General features: G+C 37.6%; 1 protein-coding gene across 4 annotated transcripts in view; it reads right to left on the reverse strand.

Annotated features, from left to right (window-relative positions):
* Positions 1-15,688, reverse strand: part of LOC143887203 (DNA primase) — a 49,467-nt gene extending 33,779 nt beyond the window's left edge. For all 4 annotated transcript variants that reach the window (XM_077391305.1, XM_077391304.1, XM_077391308.1 and 1 more), the window contains exons 1-7: positions 15,553-15,688; positions 13,134-13,288; positions 11,288-11,457; positions 11,001-11,147; positions 10,814-10,865; positions 8,384-8,558; positions 3,169-3,251 (exon numbers count right to left, since the gene is read on the reverse strand). In XM_077391305.1, the coding sequence (XP_077247420.1) occupies positions 3,169-3,251; positions 8,384-8,558; positions 10,814-10,865; positions 11,001-11,147; positions 11,288-11,457; positions 13,134-13,288; positions 15,553-15,622 (852 nt within the window). In that variant the 5' untranslated portion in view covers positions 15,623-15,688. The remainder of the gene's footprint in view (positions 1-3,168; positions 3,252-8,383; positions 8,559-10,813; positions 10,866-11,000; positions 11,148-11,287; positions 11,458-13,133; positions 13,289-15,552) is intronic.
* Positions 15,689-15,885: the final 197 nt, after the last annotated feature.

Raw genomic sequence — 15,885 nt, forward strand, 5'->3', positions numbered from 1 at the left:
GGCAAGTTGAGCAGCCGGTTGTTTCCCTTTCTCCTGTAGGCGCAAAAGTGACTCATACTCAGTCCGAGAGACGAGCATGGTGTCTGAGGGAGCAGGAGTAGGTGCAGCAGGTGTCTCAGAAGCGAAGTGGGCGGCTCGAGCGGGACGTAGCTCGGGATGGAGATCGTAATAGAAATCAATAGAATGACCCTCCATGTCACAATGACTGCAATAACGTGAGCCACGACCCCCATAAGTACGGCCTCCCCCTGAATCTCGGCCAAAGCCACGGCCCTGTCCGCGACGACTGCGACCAAGACCCCTAGCACGAGTGCCCCGAAAGGAACCAAACTAGGCAGCAAAGGCGGACTGGTCACCAGCAACAGAGATAGCCGGATCGAGACGTAGAGAGCGTTGAACGCGATAAAAGATCTCATCCAAAGATGGGAGCGTGCCTAACCCAAGGATTTGTTGCCGAAGAGGGACAAACTCAGGCCCTAAGCCATCCAAAAACCGAGTAGTACGGAGCTCATTCTTATGTTGAGCCAAGACCTTAAGGTCGGTGGATGGGGGATGATAAATATCAATCTGCTCACAAAGACCAACAAAATCCGAATAGTACTCAGCGACAGTCTTATCTCCACGCGAGATACGAAAGAAGTCACTGTAAACATCAGTAATCCGCATGAGATTGTTGCTGCCGGAATAGAGTGTCTCAGCACGCAACCAGACTGCCCGTGATGTATCCAGAAATAGCATGTGACTCGCAATCTTTGGTTCTATACTCTGACAGAGAAGAGACTGAAGCTGGGCATCCTCCTGACTCCACTTATCATACCCAGCATCTTTCAGATCCGGAGGATCCGTCGTGATGAAACGTAACTTGCCCTGACCTCGCAAATAGAGGTGAACAGAACGACTCCAGGCAAGGTAATTAGCACCATCCAATTTAATGGATGTCATAGAGGTCACCGACACCGGAAATGAACCGGAGGAAGAAGCTGATGACAAGCCATAATAAACACAAAAACTCAAATGGGATGTGGGTGAAGCAGACCAGACAAGACACACCACAACAATCACGACACTCACAGAAAAGGGCAACCAAATATAGGCAAGCAAATCACCACGAAAAATAAACAAACAGAAGGAAAAACCACAAACATCCGCCGGAAGTACCCCGAAAAAACAAGCACGAAGCCTCATACTTGTGGAACTACAACAAAATATAGAGACAAAGCTTAAGTCATCAAGTAGGAAGCAAAGAAAAATGTAACAAAGCGGAGCCGCGACCAAAAAGGTGAGAAATGTAAAGGGAAGATTTAGGGCATGAACACCCGACGGCTAGAAGAGAAGAACACTATCCTTATAGGTCAAAGAAGATGGGGAAAGATGTTACAAAAGAAGAAGGGAGAACGCGCAGGGGAGGCAAACAGGGAAGAGTAGGGTTTTCCAGGGGGGGCAAAACAGGGAAAATTAGATTTTCCAGGGGCGCACAGGGGGCAAAGATGGAAAGTTGGGTTTCCCAGGGGGCGCGCAGGGGGGGTAACCAGTGAAGATGGAGGAAGAAAGAGAAAAAAGAAGAAGAAGTTAGGGCATGGGCATGGGCATGGGCATGGGCTTCAATGGAAGAAGAAATTAGGACATGGGCATGGGCATGAGCTTCAATCGAGGAAGACAAGAGGTCTTCAATGGAGGTCCCTAGGGCATCGAGAAACCCTAGGGCTTTGATACCATGTTAACAGAGAGATTTGAGAATGAAATATTGTGTGTTAGCCTCCTTGCCCTAACACACACATATATATTTATTATGAAAAGACTATAATGCCCTTAGGCTACACAAGCTTATTCTAACATATATATTTCTTTTCTTCTTCTTTTTTGAAAGAGGACGTATTTTATTGATATTAAAATAGCAGATGGGACCAGGTGTCCCATCCTATTACATGATATGATTAAAAGCCAGATCGGGCATACCCAAAACCCGAAATAATGCACCAAAAATATAAATATAATTATGTAACACACACTGATATAGCATACCACTAATTCACTTACAATATTGATTTCGGTGAGCATTTCGGTTCTGATATCATTTCAGTGAGGATGGAATGGAAACATTTCGATCGTTTTACGTCGGTTTCGGTGGAAATTTAAAACCATAGTTAAATCCCTGCTTGATCATACATGGTGTCCTCCACACCTCACACCCCATTATCCTAGACATTACAGAGCTTCCCACTCATCTATAGAAAACATGTGCCTTCTAATAATGGCCTTCTCTTTATCGTCCAACTTCCTCCCCAAACCTCCATATACATGCCTAATAAGGCCCTATTCCCCCTAACCACCGGATTATAGATCCCTAGCGCACTACACTTTTTTGTTCTTTGGCCTACGCTCCTCTTCCCACTGTCCCATGTATTTACCCATCCACCCTTCCATAAGAACTCCTAAAACGAGGTCAACATGATCGTCGAGCCCTGGTCCGCCGGAACAATGACATGTTTTGAACTCTATCGATTTCGTAGAAACATTTTTGGTAAGACGCCCTTGCATTAATAGCAGTATTTCCTACAAAAAGGTATACATGCACACATTTGAAAAAATACAATAATTTAGAAATTTGACAAATTATGAGAATCACAAGTTAATTTTATGTGCACGGAAATTGGACATAAAATAGTTTTATTGTTTCATAGCCTTAGCAGCTCCGTGATTGCTTGAAACTTTCTTTGATTTGAGCAGAAGAGTATCACCAGCTTGGTTTTGGGAGGTATACTTTTCCACTTCTATTTGACATGTTTTCCAAATCATAGGACCACTTAAATTTTATAGGCCACTTAAGGTTATTTACCACTTAAATCAATAAGATGATTAGTCTGAAACAGTATAAGAATAAGTTAATAATGTGAAGAATTGCAACTTACACAGATTAGCATCAATATCTTTCTAGTTGAACAATTGAAGCATTGAAGCCGAGCATCAATAATAAATTGGTAATAATTGATAACAATACAAATGATATAGATACTGGGAATTATCCTTTATAATCAGTTCAATAAAAGAGAATTACATTTAAAATGTTATTCTTAGGCACCAAAGACAAAAAGTAAAAAAATAAATTTAAAACTTTAATGTTAGGCATAAAAAAATGAGTTAATAGTATGATACTTCAAAATCACATACCTCAGCAACAAAGGCACCAACATGTAAATTGTCCTTGAAAGCGGTCTCCGGTATGCGAATGATCAAATGACGTGAAAATTTTTCTGCCAAGAAGCATAAATGGAGCTAAGCTTCCAAAGCAAAATATGTGCCAGAATTTCAACAACACGTAAGACAATTCCAGTTGTGTAGCCACAAAATGGACCGATGAAATGGATCAGATTTCATGAGTGATAGGTGCATAGTCTAACAAGAGAACTCGCACATTGAGTAAAATAAACAAGTCAATTATTTCACCTGGACGATCATGGACAAACAAAAGTAAAAGGTCTACCAAGATCATGAGAAAGAAAGATTTATTTCCACAGGATTCTTTAAGACAGTGGAATTATCGGGCGGGGACACATGAAGCCACTCTTTCATTTGGCTTTCTAGAGGTGGGAAGACCACCAACTAAGAGGCATACCTTGGGAATTGGGGTTCTCCTTTAAAAGAGAAATAGTATTGATATCAAAGGCCTAAGCCTCATGTATTTTCTTAAGACATTTGAAAGACTTGGTATCATCAGCAAGATTTATGTGCTTTCACTTATCAACAAATAGTTTAGCAGTAAGATGAAAAACTATGGAACAACAAGAACTCCAGAAGGTCAAATATTTTATACCCACCACCAACCAAGCAGAACAAGTACATACTAATTGTCTAATGACGCCTGGGTTCAACACGCCCTCTTTAGTGATTTGTCCACTTCCACATTCATTTCCATATGAATATATGTGTGTGTGTGTGTGTGTGTGTGTGTGTGTCAAGACCTCTTCAATTCTGTTGGTAACCTCCATGGAAACACAGAACCTTGACCCATAAAACCACATTAATTGAATCCCCCTTGATTACCAAAGCACCGAAAAAATGCACCTTGAAGGAGAGCTAATAAGAATCTTTAACTCCTAACGGGGCAAAGAAACTTGAGGCTACTTAATCAGATGAATTTATTCATACAGGTTAAGATTACTCATGTCAACAACAGGTATCTAGGGGGTTTTCTAGGTGATCCTAGATGAAAACCTAGTCAAAACAAACCCACGAATGATAACTCCAAAACGACATTAAACAAACTTGTTTTGTAAAGATCCAACATGTACTTAAACGAAAATCTATGTCGGCTGCAATGTCTGTGTTGGCCAACGCCTAACTAGATGAAAATTTTTGGGAGACCAAAATATGAGAATATTTTTCTAGAACTGGAAAGTTTACCTTTTATTCTTTTAAAATTGGGACGTGAGACGTATTTTACTGAAGCCAAATGAAGGGTACTCTCTAATTTACATGTAAATCTTAAGTTTACATTTACTTAAATAACTTTACATGTAAATACGTAGCTCCCTATCTTTCCATAAATAATACTATTTCCCAAGGTGTTTTGAACTTCAGATCTGTCCGAAGAGGCCATTTTTCATATGAGATACCTCAAACTAACAAAATGGGGGATTCTCAAGCCCTAAATGTAAGTAGTGTGAAAAATACACACATTCCAGAAGAAACAACACCAACATGTAGAATGGCCAAGTAATACAACCACAAAAGTCGATGGAACTCCCTCACATGAGCTCTGAACCCAAAAAAGGACACCGTCATCATGTTCCTATGAAAAAACGAGCCGAAATGAAGTAATCCTCCTTCAAAATATGTCATGAGCTAAAAGAAAACTCCCATCAACCTAAAAAAACAGGATTTCTAGATACAGACACAAAAAAGTTGGAAGAACTGACCCAAAAGTGCTCAAATTGGAAAAAAGACACTACCATTGTGTTCTTATCCAAAAAACAGCCCAAAATGAAGCAATCCCCTTCAAAACAAGTCTCGAGTTGAGAGAAAACTCTCATCAATCCAAAAAAGGAATTTCTGAATTTTCTTCTCGAAAAATTAGAAAAATATCAAATACCTTCCAAAAATTTCTGAAAAATCACCATCATAATAGAAATGATATGTGCATCCAAGCCATGTAGGTTTCAGGCCTACTCCATGGTCGTAGGAGCATTGACATCACATCAGTCATACAGCCTGATGACATCACCAATGTGTCCGAGGCGGTAAAGGATGTAGATTCTCTTGGGAAAAAAAACTCTTGCTCTAATGTCAAGTTAGAGTTGTAGAAGGAGAGAGGAGATGGAGTGAATAGAATAATTTCCACTATGGTCTATTCTTGTAAATTAATGATAAAACCCTACATGACATATAAAAGACATAAATACCCACCAAATACAATCTCATTCCCATACAATAAATGTTAACTTACCAACTTCTCCAAAAGCTTAAGCTATTGGAGAAAGGCGTTATTTATCTTTTATACTTTAACACTCCCCCGCACGTATGGCCCACTTGGCAAACACGTGGCACATGTGGTCCCACTTTGGGCCGATCATTGCATGTGGATTTTTGCTTATCCGGGAGGTTTGAACTCGAGACCTTTGGCTCTGATACCATGTGGAAACTTTCCAATGTCTCCAAAAGCTTAAGCTGTTGGAGAAAGGCGTTATTTATCTTTTATACTTTAACAATAAATAACCTTTATTTTCTACATTTATGATTTGGGTGTTGTCTTGCTTTATTTTATGTGCATATTCTGTGACAATCAAGTTCCTATCCATATAGCATCTAACTCAGAGTTTCCTTAGAGAACCAACCATATAGAGGTGGACTGTCACTTTGTATGGAACAAAGTAGAGGCTGACATTATCTCTACACCTTCAATCTAGTCAGTGGATCAATTAGCAGACGTATTTGCTAAAACACTCATGAGAATACAACATCAGCCTTACTTCCAAACTGGGAATGAAAAAAATATATTCCCCAGCGTGAGAGATGTGAAGATATTAAATTATAAGGACATCGATGTAGTTTCCCATCTTAATGAACTATTTGATTAAAGGAGAAGATTCCCTCCCTCCCTCCCCTCTTAGATCCTTTCACACTTCAATCGCAGAGGGTATGGGAGCAAACAACTATAATGAGGGCAACATCAATGACTTTCCAGTTTTTTTATAATTGATATTTGTTGTTTTTTTTATAATTGATATTGTTATTTGATCTTTGAGACTTTGAGCATTGATATGATTTTGTATCTTTTATTAGTTTTAAGATTATTACCCAATGTGCATGGGGATGAATGGGAAATAGATAATTAGTGTGTGATGAGTTTGTTAGCAAATAATTAGTACTATGATAGTGGATAACTAATTATGGTAGTTTCTATTGAAATTAATAGATTTGTATGAAAAAAGAATAATTTGCTATTTTATTATTCTGTAATTTATTTACAATTTTTTTATATTTTTTGATATCTATATCTATCTGTATATATATGTATGAATCATACGATTTATGATCTGAGATATAAAAGATTAAATAACGCCATCTCCAACAGCTTAAGCTTTTGGAGTAATTGGTAGTTTTACATGGTATCAGAGTAATTGTCTGGGTTCAAACCTCCTTGATATTAAAAATCAAATGTAATGGCCCACCCAAAAATCACCATTCAAAAAAAATGGGCAAGCCAAAAAAAAATAAGAGGGGTCACATGTGCCACGTGTAGGCCAAGCCTAAAAAAGAGGGGCCACACGTGAGGGGGAGTGTTAAAGAGGAGTGTCAAAGTATAAAAGATTAAATAACCGCATCTCCAACAGATTAAGCTTTTGGAGTAATTGGTAGTTTTACAGATGCAATTCGGCCCCTCTTACGATTTACGATTTGATTCCGATTTTCAAAACATTGAGCTCACCATCAGATAATGATTAGGATGAAAACACTAACACTAGACCTTCTAATGGAGGGGTATGATGGAGCCTCTCCTAGTGAGGGGCAATGTGGGAGATGGAGATGATTGTGGGGATAGTTTTGTTATTGAGAGCTATAGGTCCCTTAAACCATTCACAGTAGAGAAAGGCTTTGATCACGCCATACAAGACGGTGATCATGGTGCATGATCTCAACCACAGCCAGGGAAATGGTTAGGGCATATATTCCAATGACGTCAGAGGTATCAGCCCAACAATGAAGACAACTCCCTGTATGTTCATTCTCATTAATGGGTTAGTAGTTTGACGGACACCTTGGAGAGTATGAGCATTGGTGATGTGAGTTCAAGTGGTGTCGGCATTGACAGTTCTACCAAGCATAGCCCCATATGCATATGGACTATTGGATACATCTTTTGAGAATGGGTGGGGTTCATGTGTGTGGCTATGGGAACTCCTACAGCACTGCCACGGAGACACAGTCGTAGAGTGGTTTTTTATAATAAAACTTTTTTAAATAAAAACACAGCTCGTCTTCTCTCAATAAAAAACCCTAGCACCTCGACCCTACACCCACAAGCATAAACCCCCATCTTCTTCGACTCTTAATAAAACCTTAACGCCTCGACTCTACGCCCTCAAATCTTTCATGAATATATATATATACTCAACTCAACTCAACAAAGCCTTTGTCCCAAACTAGTTGGGGTCGGCTAAATGAATCCTTTAGAAAAGTTTCATGAAGAATGTGAAAGGAATCTATCCGGCTCTAATCCTGGCTCTAGTTGTGTTCTTCTACGTGGATCATTTTCTTCCATTCTATCCTATCCAAGGTCATGTTCTCTGTTATGCTCCTAGATGTCAAGTCTTTCCTCACTGTTTCTACCCAAGTTGTTTTCGGTCTGCCCCTACCTCTTTTTACTCCATCAATTTGGCACGAGCCGCCTCTTCTCACCGGAGCATCCAAAGGCCTACATTGGATATGTCCAAACCATCTTAAGTGGTGCTGTCTCATCTTATCCTCAATTGGTGCCACCCCTACCTTTTTACGAATGTCTTCATTTTTAATTCTATTTATCCTTGTGTGGCCACACATCCATCTAAGCATTCACATCTCCGCTACACAGCATTCGCATCTCCGCTACATATAAATCTAAATATATATTAAATTTTAAAATAGTTTATTTTATTTAATAAAAATTACCGAATCAACGAATCCTACTTTTTTAGATTTACAAAATCCGACACTTCGAATCCTTGTCGGATCCCAACACGCAAATCCAAATCCATGCAGCAGAGCTTGTCAATGACAGAAGATATTATAAACAGCTGCTTATTACTCAATAGTGTACTAAGTCATATGAAGACTTAATTATAAAATCACTGCTGACAAAGGTACATATAAAGGCAGGATATCAATATACCTAGTAAAAAGATCATACCTTCAGTAGATGAATCAAGCTCTATTATCCACTCTTGGTCTCCTTGGATAGAGTATTTGTCCAATATGGCATAAAAAATTAATGATATTAAGAGATCGACCATTTCATCTCCATTTTTTTCTGCATTGACTCTCTTACTGAACTCCAAATCAAAATATAAGTGGCAAGGAAAACCCTGAAACAAATATAGTCAAAATTTGAAGACAACAAAAATTTATCAAAATGATCGAAGGTCCACCAGGAACAATAACTTACTGAATATATGAATCTCGGAAAAAGAGAGCATCTCCAAGACAGAAAAACAATACACAAATGTATAACCCATCTTAAAGATCAAAACACAAGCAACAAAAAGTTTCAACAAGTGTAGCTTCAGTACACTGATAACTAAGAGGATAGAAATACATCTTCAAAGTTTAAATCATAAAAATAATGGCAGGCAAAATCAGCATTCAGTAAACTTAGGAGAAGATAAATACCAAAGTAATCTTGGAAATATTCAAAATCAGACATTATCTGTCAATTACTTCATATGATTCACAGCAGCTATCATATTGTTTATGTGCAGAATCATGATTCACAATGTATCAATTTAGATTGCAGTAAGCCACTTATAGTTTTGAGTAAATTGTGTTATATTTTTATCATGATATGTATATTGAAACTCACATTAGAAACAAAAACAATGCAGTCACAATAGATTAGTTATTGATTTCTGAAGCCCATCAAAATTCAGGAAGGAACCGTGTATCTTTCATGCGGGTTCGTAATTCGCTAGTTTTGGTGAATTGTCGCGAATCGTATTACAAACCAATTCAAACCCACCAGTTCGCAGTACACGGCATTGAGTGAATACTGAATACGTTCATTAGCTCATTTGATTGTTCAAGGAACAATGTGTTTGACCAAGTCTCTTTCTATGATTTGTTTTTCGTGTTCTAAAATTTTCCTTTAATCTATTATCTGTGAGTAAACTAACCAATTCTTTCCACTGTCTAGTTACCTTTTTCCCCTTTGTCTTGTGTATTTAAGGAACTAAAGACAAAGGGGACAATTAGTGGTGGGGTTGAGTATAGTGGAATCTACAATTTGGATCATAGTCATGAAAGTGTTGATCTTAATTCAGAGTTCTCTCCTTAGCTATGGCATTATCGACTCGTTCACCCGTCCCTTCGTAGTTTAAACTTTAAAGTTCGCAGTTCCTAATCATGAGTTTATTTCCACTTTACATTATGAAGCATGGGAACTAGGCAAGCAACATCTAAGCCGTTTTTATTCTAGATATGGTAAAAGGAAGTTAGCCCCTTCTTATTGGAGTATAGTCCGAGGCATCCTGGGATATCTAAAGGGTACACCATGTCGGGAATTGTCCTTAAGCAGAGTAACCACTTGAGGGTTGAAAGTTTCCCTAGTGTTGAGTGGGTAGGATCCCCTTCTTTTTTTTCTCTTTTGTTTTTCTTTTTTTGAATGGTAAGGGTAGGATCCCCTTCTAGAGGCTCAACTACTGGGTATTGAACTTTTTTTAGAGGGAATCTTGCTACTTTGAGAAGCAAGAAGCAATGAGTAGTTGCAAATCGTAGTCCAAAGCTTGAGCATCATAAGATGGACCACACTACACGTGAGTTAGTGCTTTCTCACATCTCAACGAAAAGGAAATGTTGTATGGCTTGGAAATTTTTGGTGTCTCATGCAGAGAGTTTAAAGTTTGGCATGAGATGCGCATTTGTTAAGCAAGGTTGTCTTAGCCTACTCTGCCTTTGTTTCTACTGCCTTTTCGACTTCTTGCTTTTTTTAATAACTATAACATGTTTGGAAAAAACAAGCCGATAAAGATGTTTTAATAGCCAAGTAGGTAATCGGCTTTTTCATGAGCAGACAAAGTACACTGAAGTGGATTGTCACTTCTTTTGGGAAAACATTACTAGCAAGAAAATATCTACTCCACATGTGAGGTCTAAAGATCAGTTGGAAGGCATTTTTATAAAAGCTCTTGAACGAAATGAATTTTGCCTAATTTGGTCCATGTTGGGAATGGAAGATATTTACGCTCTACCTTGATTGGGAACATTAAGGCATACTTGTAGTTGTTTGGTGTTTGAGATTATATCAATAAATATAGCAGGTGTCGTGAGTTTCAGTTTTTCACACCATACAAATTCCCTATTCCCTTTTTCCTCCTATTCTCTACTCTTTCTCCCTTTCTTCTCTTCTTTCTTTCTTCTCTTCTTTCTTTCCTATGCATTGCTCCTTTGATTTATACTTCCTACTTTTTTATTTTAAAAAAACAACTGAATAGGGAACAAAACAAACTGATAAGATAGACAATGAGATAAAGAAATTAGACGGCAAGCAGCTAAACTGAGGCGTATTAATTGTTATATTTAAAGCACATATTTTCCTCTGATGAGATGACTAAACAAAGATCAGCACCTCTTGAATAACTTCATAATGGTGGCGGAATTTGGGATCCATATTTTTGTACCTGAAACCATAATTATCAGCACAATAAACACAGTATGAAATGCAGATGCATATTTACAAAATGATTACCTATTAAGGAAACCAATAGAAGGCACCAGTAAGAAATGTGAAAACACCGAATCGAGCAAAGGGTTACCTTTGCCAGAACTCCGTATATGTTGAGACAAGGAACCTTCTTTGTCCATTCAAATGATCTTGATAACTGAAAACATGAACTTGTGAATGTGTAGTAGCAAATCTCATTGCTTGATCTTGCTTAGGGAAAGTAGCCCACACTTCATTCCTACATAGACAACAAAATGGGTTGACGCAAATAATAAAAACAGAATTACCCATGCCCAGAATATAAAGATAAAATAGGATGTATTTCCAAAATGCAAAGTCAAAGATCTCTACCGATGGCGCAATTTTTCAACTAGATACCTTAAATTCAGATCGTTCTGTTCTGAGCGATCAACATGAATTTCACGTAATAGTCGCAATAAATGTGATGGTCTTTTCACTGGCACACCATGTGGAGATCCATAAAAGACAACTGGAGAGATCTGCTTGCCACTCTTAAGTCTGATTGTTTTAATTGTTGATGTGCCATGCTGAAAGAACAATGTTTAGGTTAATAACCAATAACAAATTATTTTCAGTTAAGATATCATGTAAAATAAAGAAGCATGAAACCCCTATCAATTGTTATAAAATGATGTTATGAAAATAGCAATCCAATAAAAATGATATATCATGAAAAATAAACAAGTATGAAACCCCTATCAATTGTTATAAAACAATGTTATGGAAATTGCAATCCAATATAAATGATACTTGTGTTCAAATCGCAAATAACAAAGCTTTTTCTGTTTTTTTTCATACAATTCACAGAAAGATATAAACCACAAATTAAGAGATTGAAATTGAATAATCATCTATTTCTTAGACACACTCATCGATTAAGTAGTAACTATGAAAACTGTCAACAACCAATCAAGTTCGTCATTTGACCTCCACGCATCTGGGATAATATTTTCGAAAAAGGGAAATATAAAAGTTACAAATTCACAAAGGCTAAAGCATCTTACTATCAAACACCAATCATAATGAATCCCAATGTCAAATCCAGATAATAGAGATGAGTTTGTTCCTCCTTCAACATGGAATAGCAACAGAAAAACCATATTCAAATCCAATCAATGGTCATGAATCTAAGGTCGTTTCTTTCTCCTCTAGATAAGAGTTATGAAAAACTCTAAACCCCTTCAATCTCTCTCCCAAATCTTTGAATGTTAAATTAAGACATTTTTTTACTTTGGGACTTGCAATCCCCAAAGAAGCTAAAGAAACAAAACAAATAATGGGTTTCATGGAAACGATTCTGCGCAAACCATCATTCTCCTTTATTTGAATTGTTTCACGAATTAATCTGTACTATCAGATTTGAATCCTACAATACTAGCTAAAAATGGTTTGATGATGCAATTTGAATTACTTTTACACAATTCAAATTTGACTACAGTTATAAGAAATATAATGAACCAACTAAACTTAATATTGCAGCAGAAAATATGTAGATCTAAACTTAGGTGGATAGCCACTTTAATGTATATAAATGCCATCTGTTAGTGAATGCAATATTGATGTAATGCATGCATGATTTTGATAAAATGCAAATGGTGAATATGATTGAACTTGCATTTAAACTTACGTCTAGGTGTGTGTTGTCTAACTTAAGAAAGACATGCTTATAAAAAATCTGAAATATCTAGCATGTAGGTTTCAAGAATCTTTCATAAGCTGGACCTAGGCCAACTCTCAACACATGTTAAGCTTGTTATCTTCAACAAATGATCGTGTTAGTGACTATTTGCTGGTTTTTGTACCTCGTTGCATATCTCAATCATTCAAATATCAAGCAATGAACTCTTATTTTGTTGGATCTTAAAATTAACCTTGGGCTGGAGAACTACAGGCATTTCACAAGTTTTTAGTTCTACTCTAACACACCTTATTGGAAAAATAAGTCCACTTACAGATTTGCATTTTATAAATAGGTAATGAACAAAGAAATAAGAAACAACCATAGCACTTTCTGTCTTGAAATTCTACATATTCCACTCCAGATTGCCTTGTAGAAATGATAATTTGCGGTGTAAATAGGCTCTTGAAGACTAGATATTAAACTAAGTGCAAGCAACAAAAAAATACATAGCATCATTTTCTAAACTAATATCAAGAAAAATCAATCTTAAACATGACAAGAAAGTAGTGAGAGAGTAGTAACTTTCTCCATGTGAAGCTGCTCATTTGCTGAATTGTTTTTCCAATGTTTGGCTGAAGCCGGAGACAAAAAATTAGCAACAGTGGAGGACTCTCCTGTTGACATAGCCGCTTTCCTTAATTTTACTCGACGAGTTTTTCTTTCTTCTACAGCAGACTCTGCAATATAACGAAATAACTTTCTGAATTATATTTTTTTAAAAAGATGCAAGGAAACTACTACCAGAAAAACATCAAAAGAATGCAGTAATTTATGAAATTTGGTGTTGCATTAAGCACTATCACAAACCCACCCTTCTTTTTTAATCTGCTTAGAAAGTCTTTCAGGTACTCCAGTACATCAACTGGAATACGTTTAAATTTCCTACCAAATGAATCGTTAAAAAGACAGTATATATAATGTCATCCCACATATATTATCAAAATATCTATGCCAAAAATCTGCAAGATGAATGAAACTGAACTTGGGCCAATAGTAGTTAGAGCATGGATTGACAGAACAGTTCAATATGACAAATATAGCCCTAGAGACTCGTGTGGTTCACAATGGCCTCAGCCAAGCCAGGAGGTTCAGAGTGGGGTCACGCCTCAGTTCAGACATTCGGGCAGTGTTGTGGGGGATTGCATAGGATAGAAATGTGCAAGTGGACCTCAGGCGTGTGTTTCAGATGTGGCGAGCAGGGCCACAGGATAGCCAAGTGTCCTCAGATGGAGACAGGGGCCTGATCAGTTCATGGATCTCAGACGACTAGGCCAGTGCAGAACAATGGCATTGTGCTCCTGTCCTGATGTATAATCAGCCTCCTCAATGGATTGCTCCAGCTCTTCATACTCTGGCAGTGCCTCGTCAGTCACTATATGTTGTGTCTTTGTATCTGCCATCTCTGGCTGTACTAGAAGATCTGACTGATGAATGTCTGAAATAGGCTTCTACCTGTTTAGGCATCAAGAATTTGAAATTTGTCTATGATGGAATACGATAACACTGTAAAGAAACCAACGTTAAACAGAATTATGAGCACACCGTGAGTTAGGTTGGTGGGTGTCTTAGGCTACCGATTTATATAAAAAAACACACACGGAGAACCAAAAAACAGATAAAGAGAGAGGAAGAGAGAAAGACAGAGAAAGATAGAGAAAGAGAAAGAGAGGGGGAGAGAAAGAGAAAGAAAGAGAGACGGAGATAGGAAGAGAGAGAGAGAGAAAAAAAGAGAAAGAGAGAGAGGAAACGAGAGAAGATACCGACAACCATGTTGATCGCCGGAGAATCCATTTTAGGTTGAGCATGATCGGTTGCGGAAAGGGAAGGATAAGGCCGTGGCAAGTAAATGATATAGTGCACCTTTAGCGAATCTTGTATGTGCATTTCATATTGAAATTATAAAAACTTGCATTGTCTTTTAGCATGATTTATTCAAATATGTTTGTCGTAATTTTTTTTTTTTGAAAGTGGTTTGCAGTAATAATTATAAATTATTTTCTATGCATTGCCGGGTATATTCGTAATTGCACGACACCGGTATTTGTGAAAACCGCACGTGGTTTGGCTCTGGATGGATGGTACGTGTTTTGGGCCCGCCAATGGGATAAAAACACGTTAGACCTCTAAAGTCAATGGAGGTAAAATAATAGACCCTGACGACTTGTATCATATATTAGACCGTGGGATGCAGTGTTTGTTGACGACCATGTCTATCAAATGAGCATATGTTCATATTTTGTCTGCTCCAAAATAGCATGATTCGTACGTTGATATTGTGATAGTAATACATTTGAGTTTACACATCCTGTGATATATAACCATTGAACTCTAGTTTTTAGTTTGATAATAGCATTAGTTCTTATTTTCCAAAATTGCATAGACCATGTTAAAGGTGTGCTATATTGCTTACTAGCTCTCGAGCTTATATGCGGTAACATAAACTTTTCCGGATACTGAGACTGATCACGGTCAGGGATCCACCCAGTACTTGCGGGATTTTCTGGATTAGGATATATGTGAGTATTTGTATTGATAGAGGAGTGTTGTGAGTACTAAGGGATAAATCAATTGAATAGTTACAAATAACATCCAAATTTTCTCCCAGCTGGATTCTAAATTATAAGAATCTGCAAACACGTATGGAACAACCAACATTAAAAATATAGCATAGTATTGATAAATCAATTGAATAGTTACAAATAACATCCAAAGTTTCTCCCAGCTGGATTCTAAATTATAAGAATCTGCAAACACGTATGGAACAACCAACATTAAAAGAAGAATATGCAATGGAGAATTTCAATTTCAGATTAATCAATAAAATCTTTGTGAATAAGAGAAATATCAGCGTCCATGGAGAATTAGGTTTCGGTGCATTTTCTCATGTAAGAAGAAAGAAATTAGGTTTTTAAATGGGAGGGAAGATGAGTGAAAAGCTTACGAGGGGTAGAGACTCCACACTTGAAGCAGTCGAAGAGACGATCGACATCGTCCACGGGATCTGAAGACATCTTTTCGCATTTCCTTCCCCAAAAGCCCAAACTTCAATCTCTCTCTCTCTCTCTCTCTCTCTCTCTTCTAAACACGGATGAGCGGGAAATTGGTGTTACTTTACTCTAATACCCCTGTATTTTCAACTTATAACGATTTGTCTTCACACCAGTGCCAGTGCAACACTGCAACGGATCACTTCGGTCGGATCCACCTGTGTCACAGTGACGATCCATTCAAATTCCTTATCGGTTGGGTCGGAGTCAGATTGTTCTTCGGATCT

This window comes from Tasmannia lanceolata, unplaced genomic scaffold (assembly GCF_043159265.1).
Source record: "Tasmannia lanceolata isolate RefF3 unplaced genomic scaffold, GAP_Taslan_0.1 ptg000012l, whole genome shotgun sequence".
NCBI lineage: Eukaryota > Viridiplantae > Streptophyta > Magnoliopsida > Canellales > Winteraceae > Tasmannia > Tasmannia lanceolata.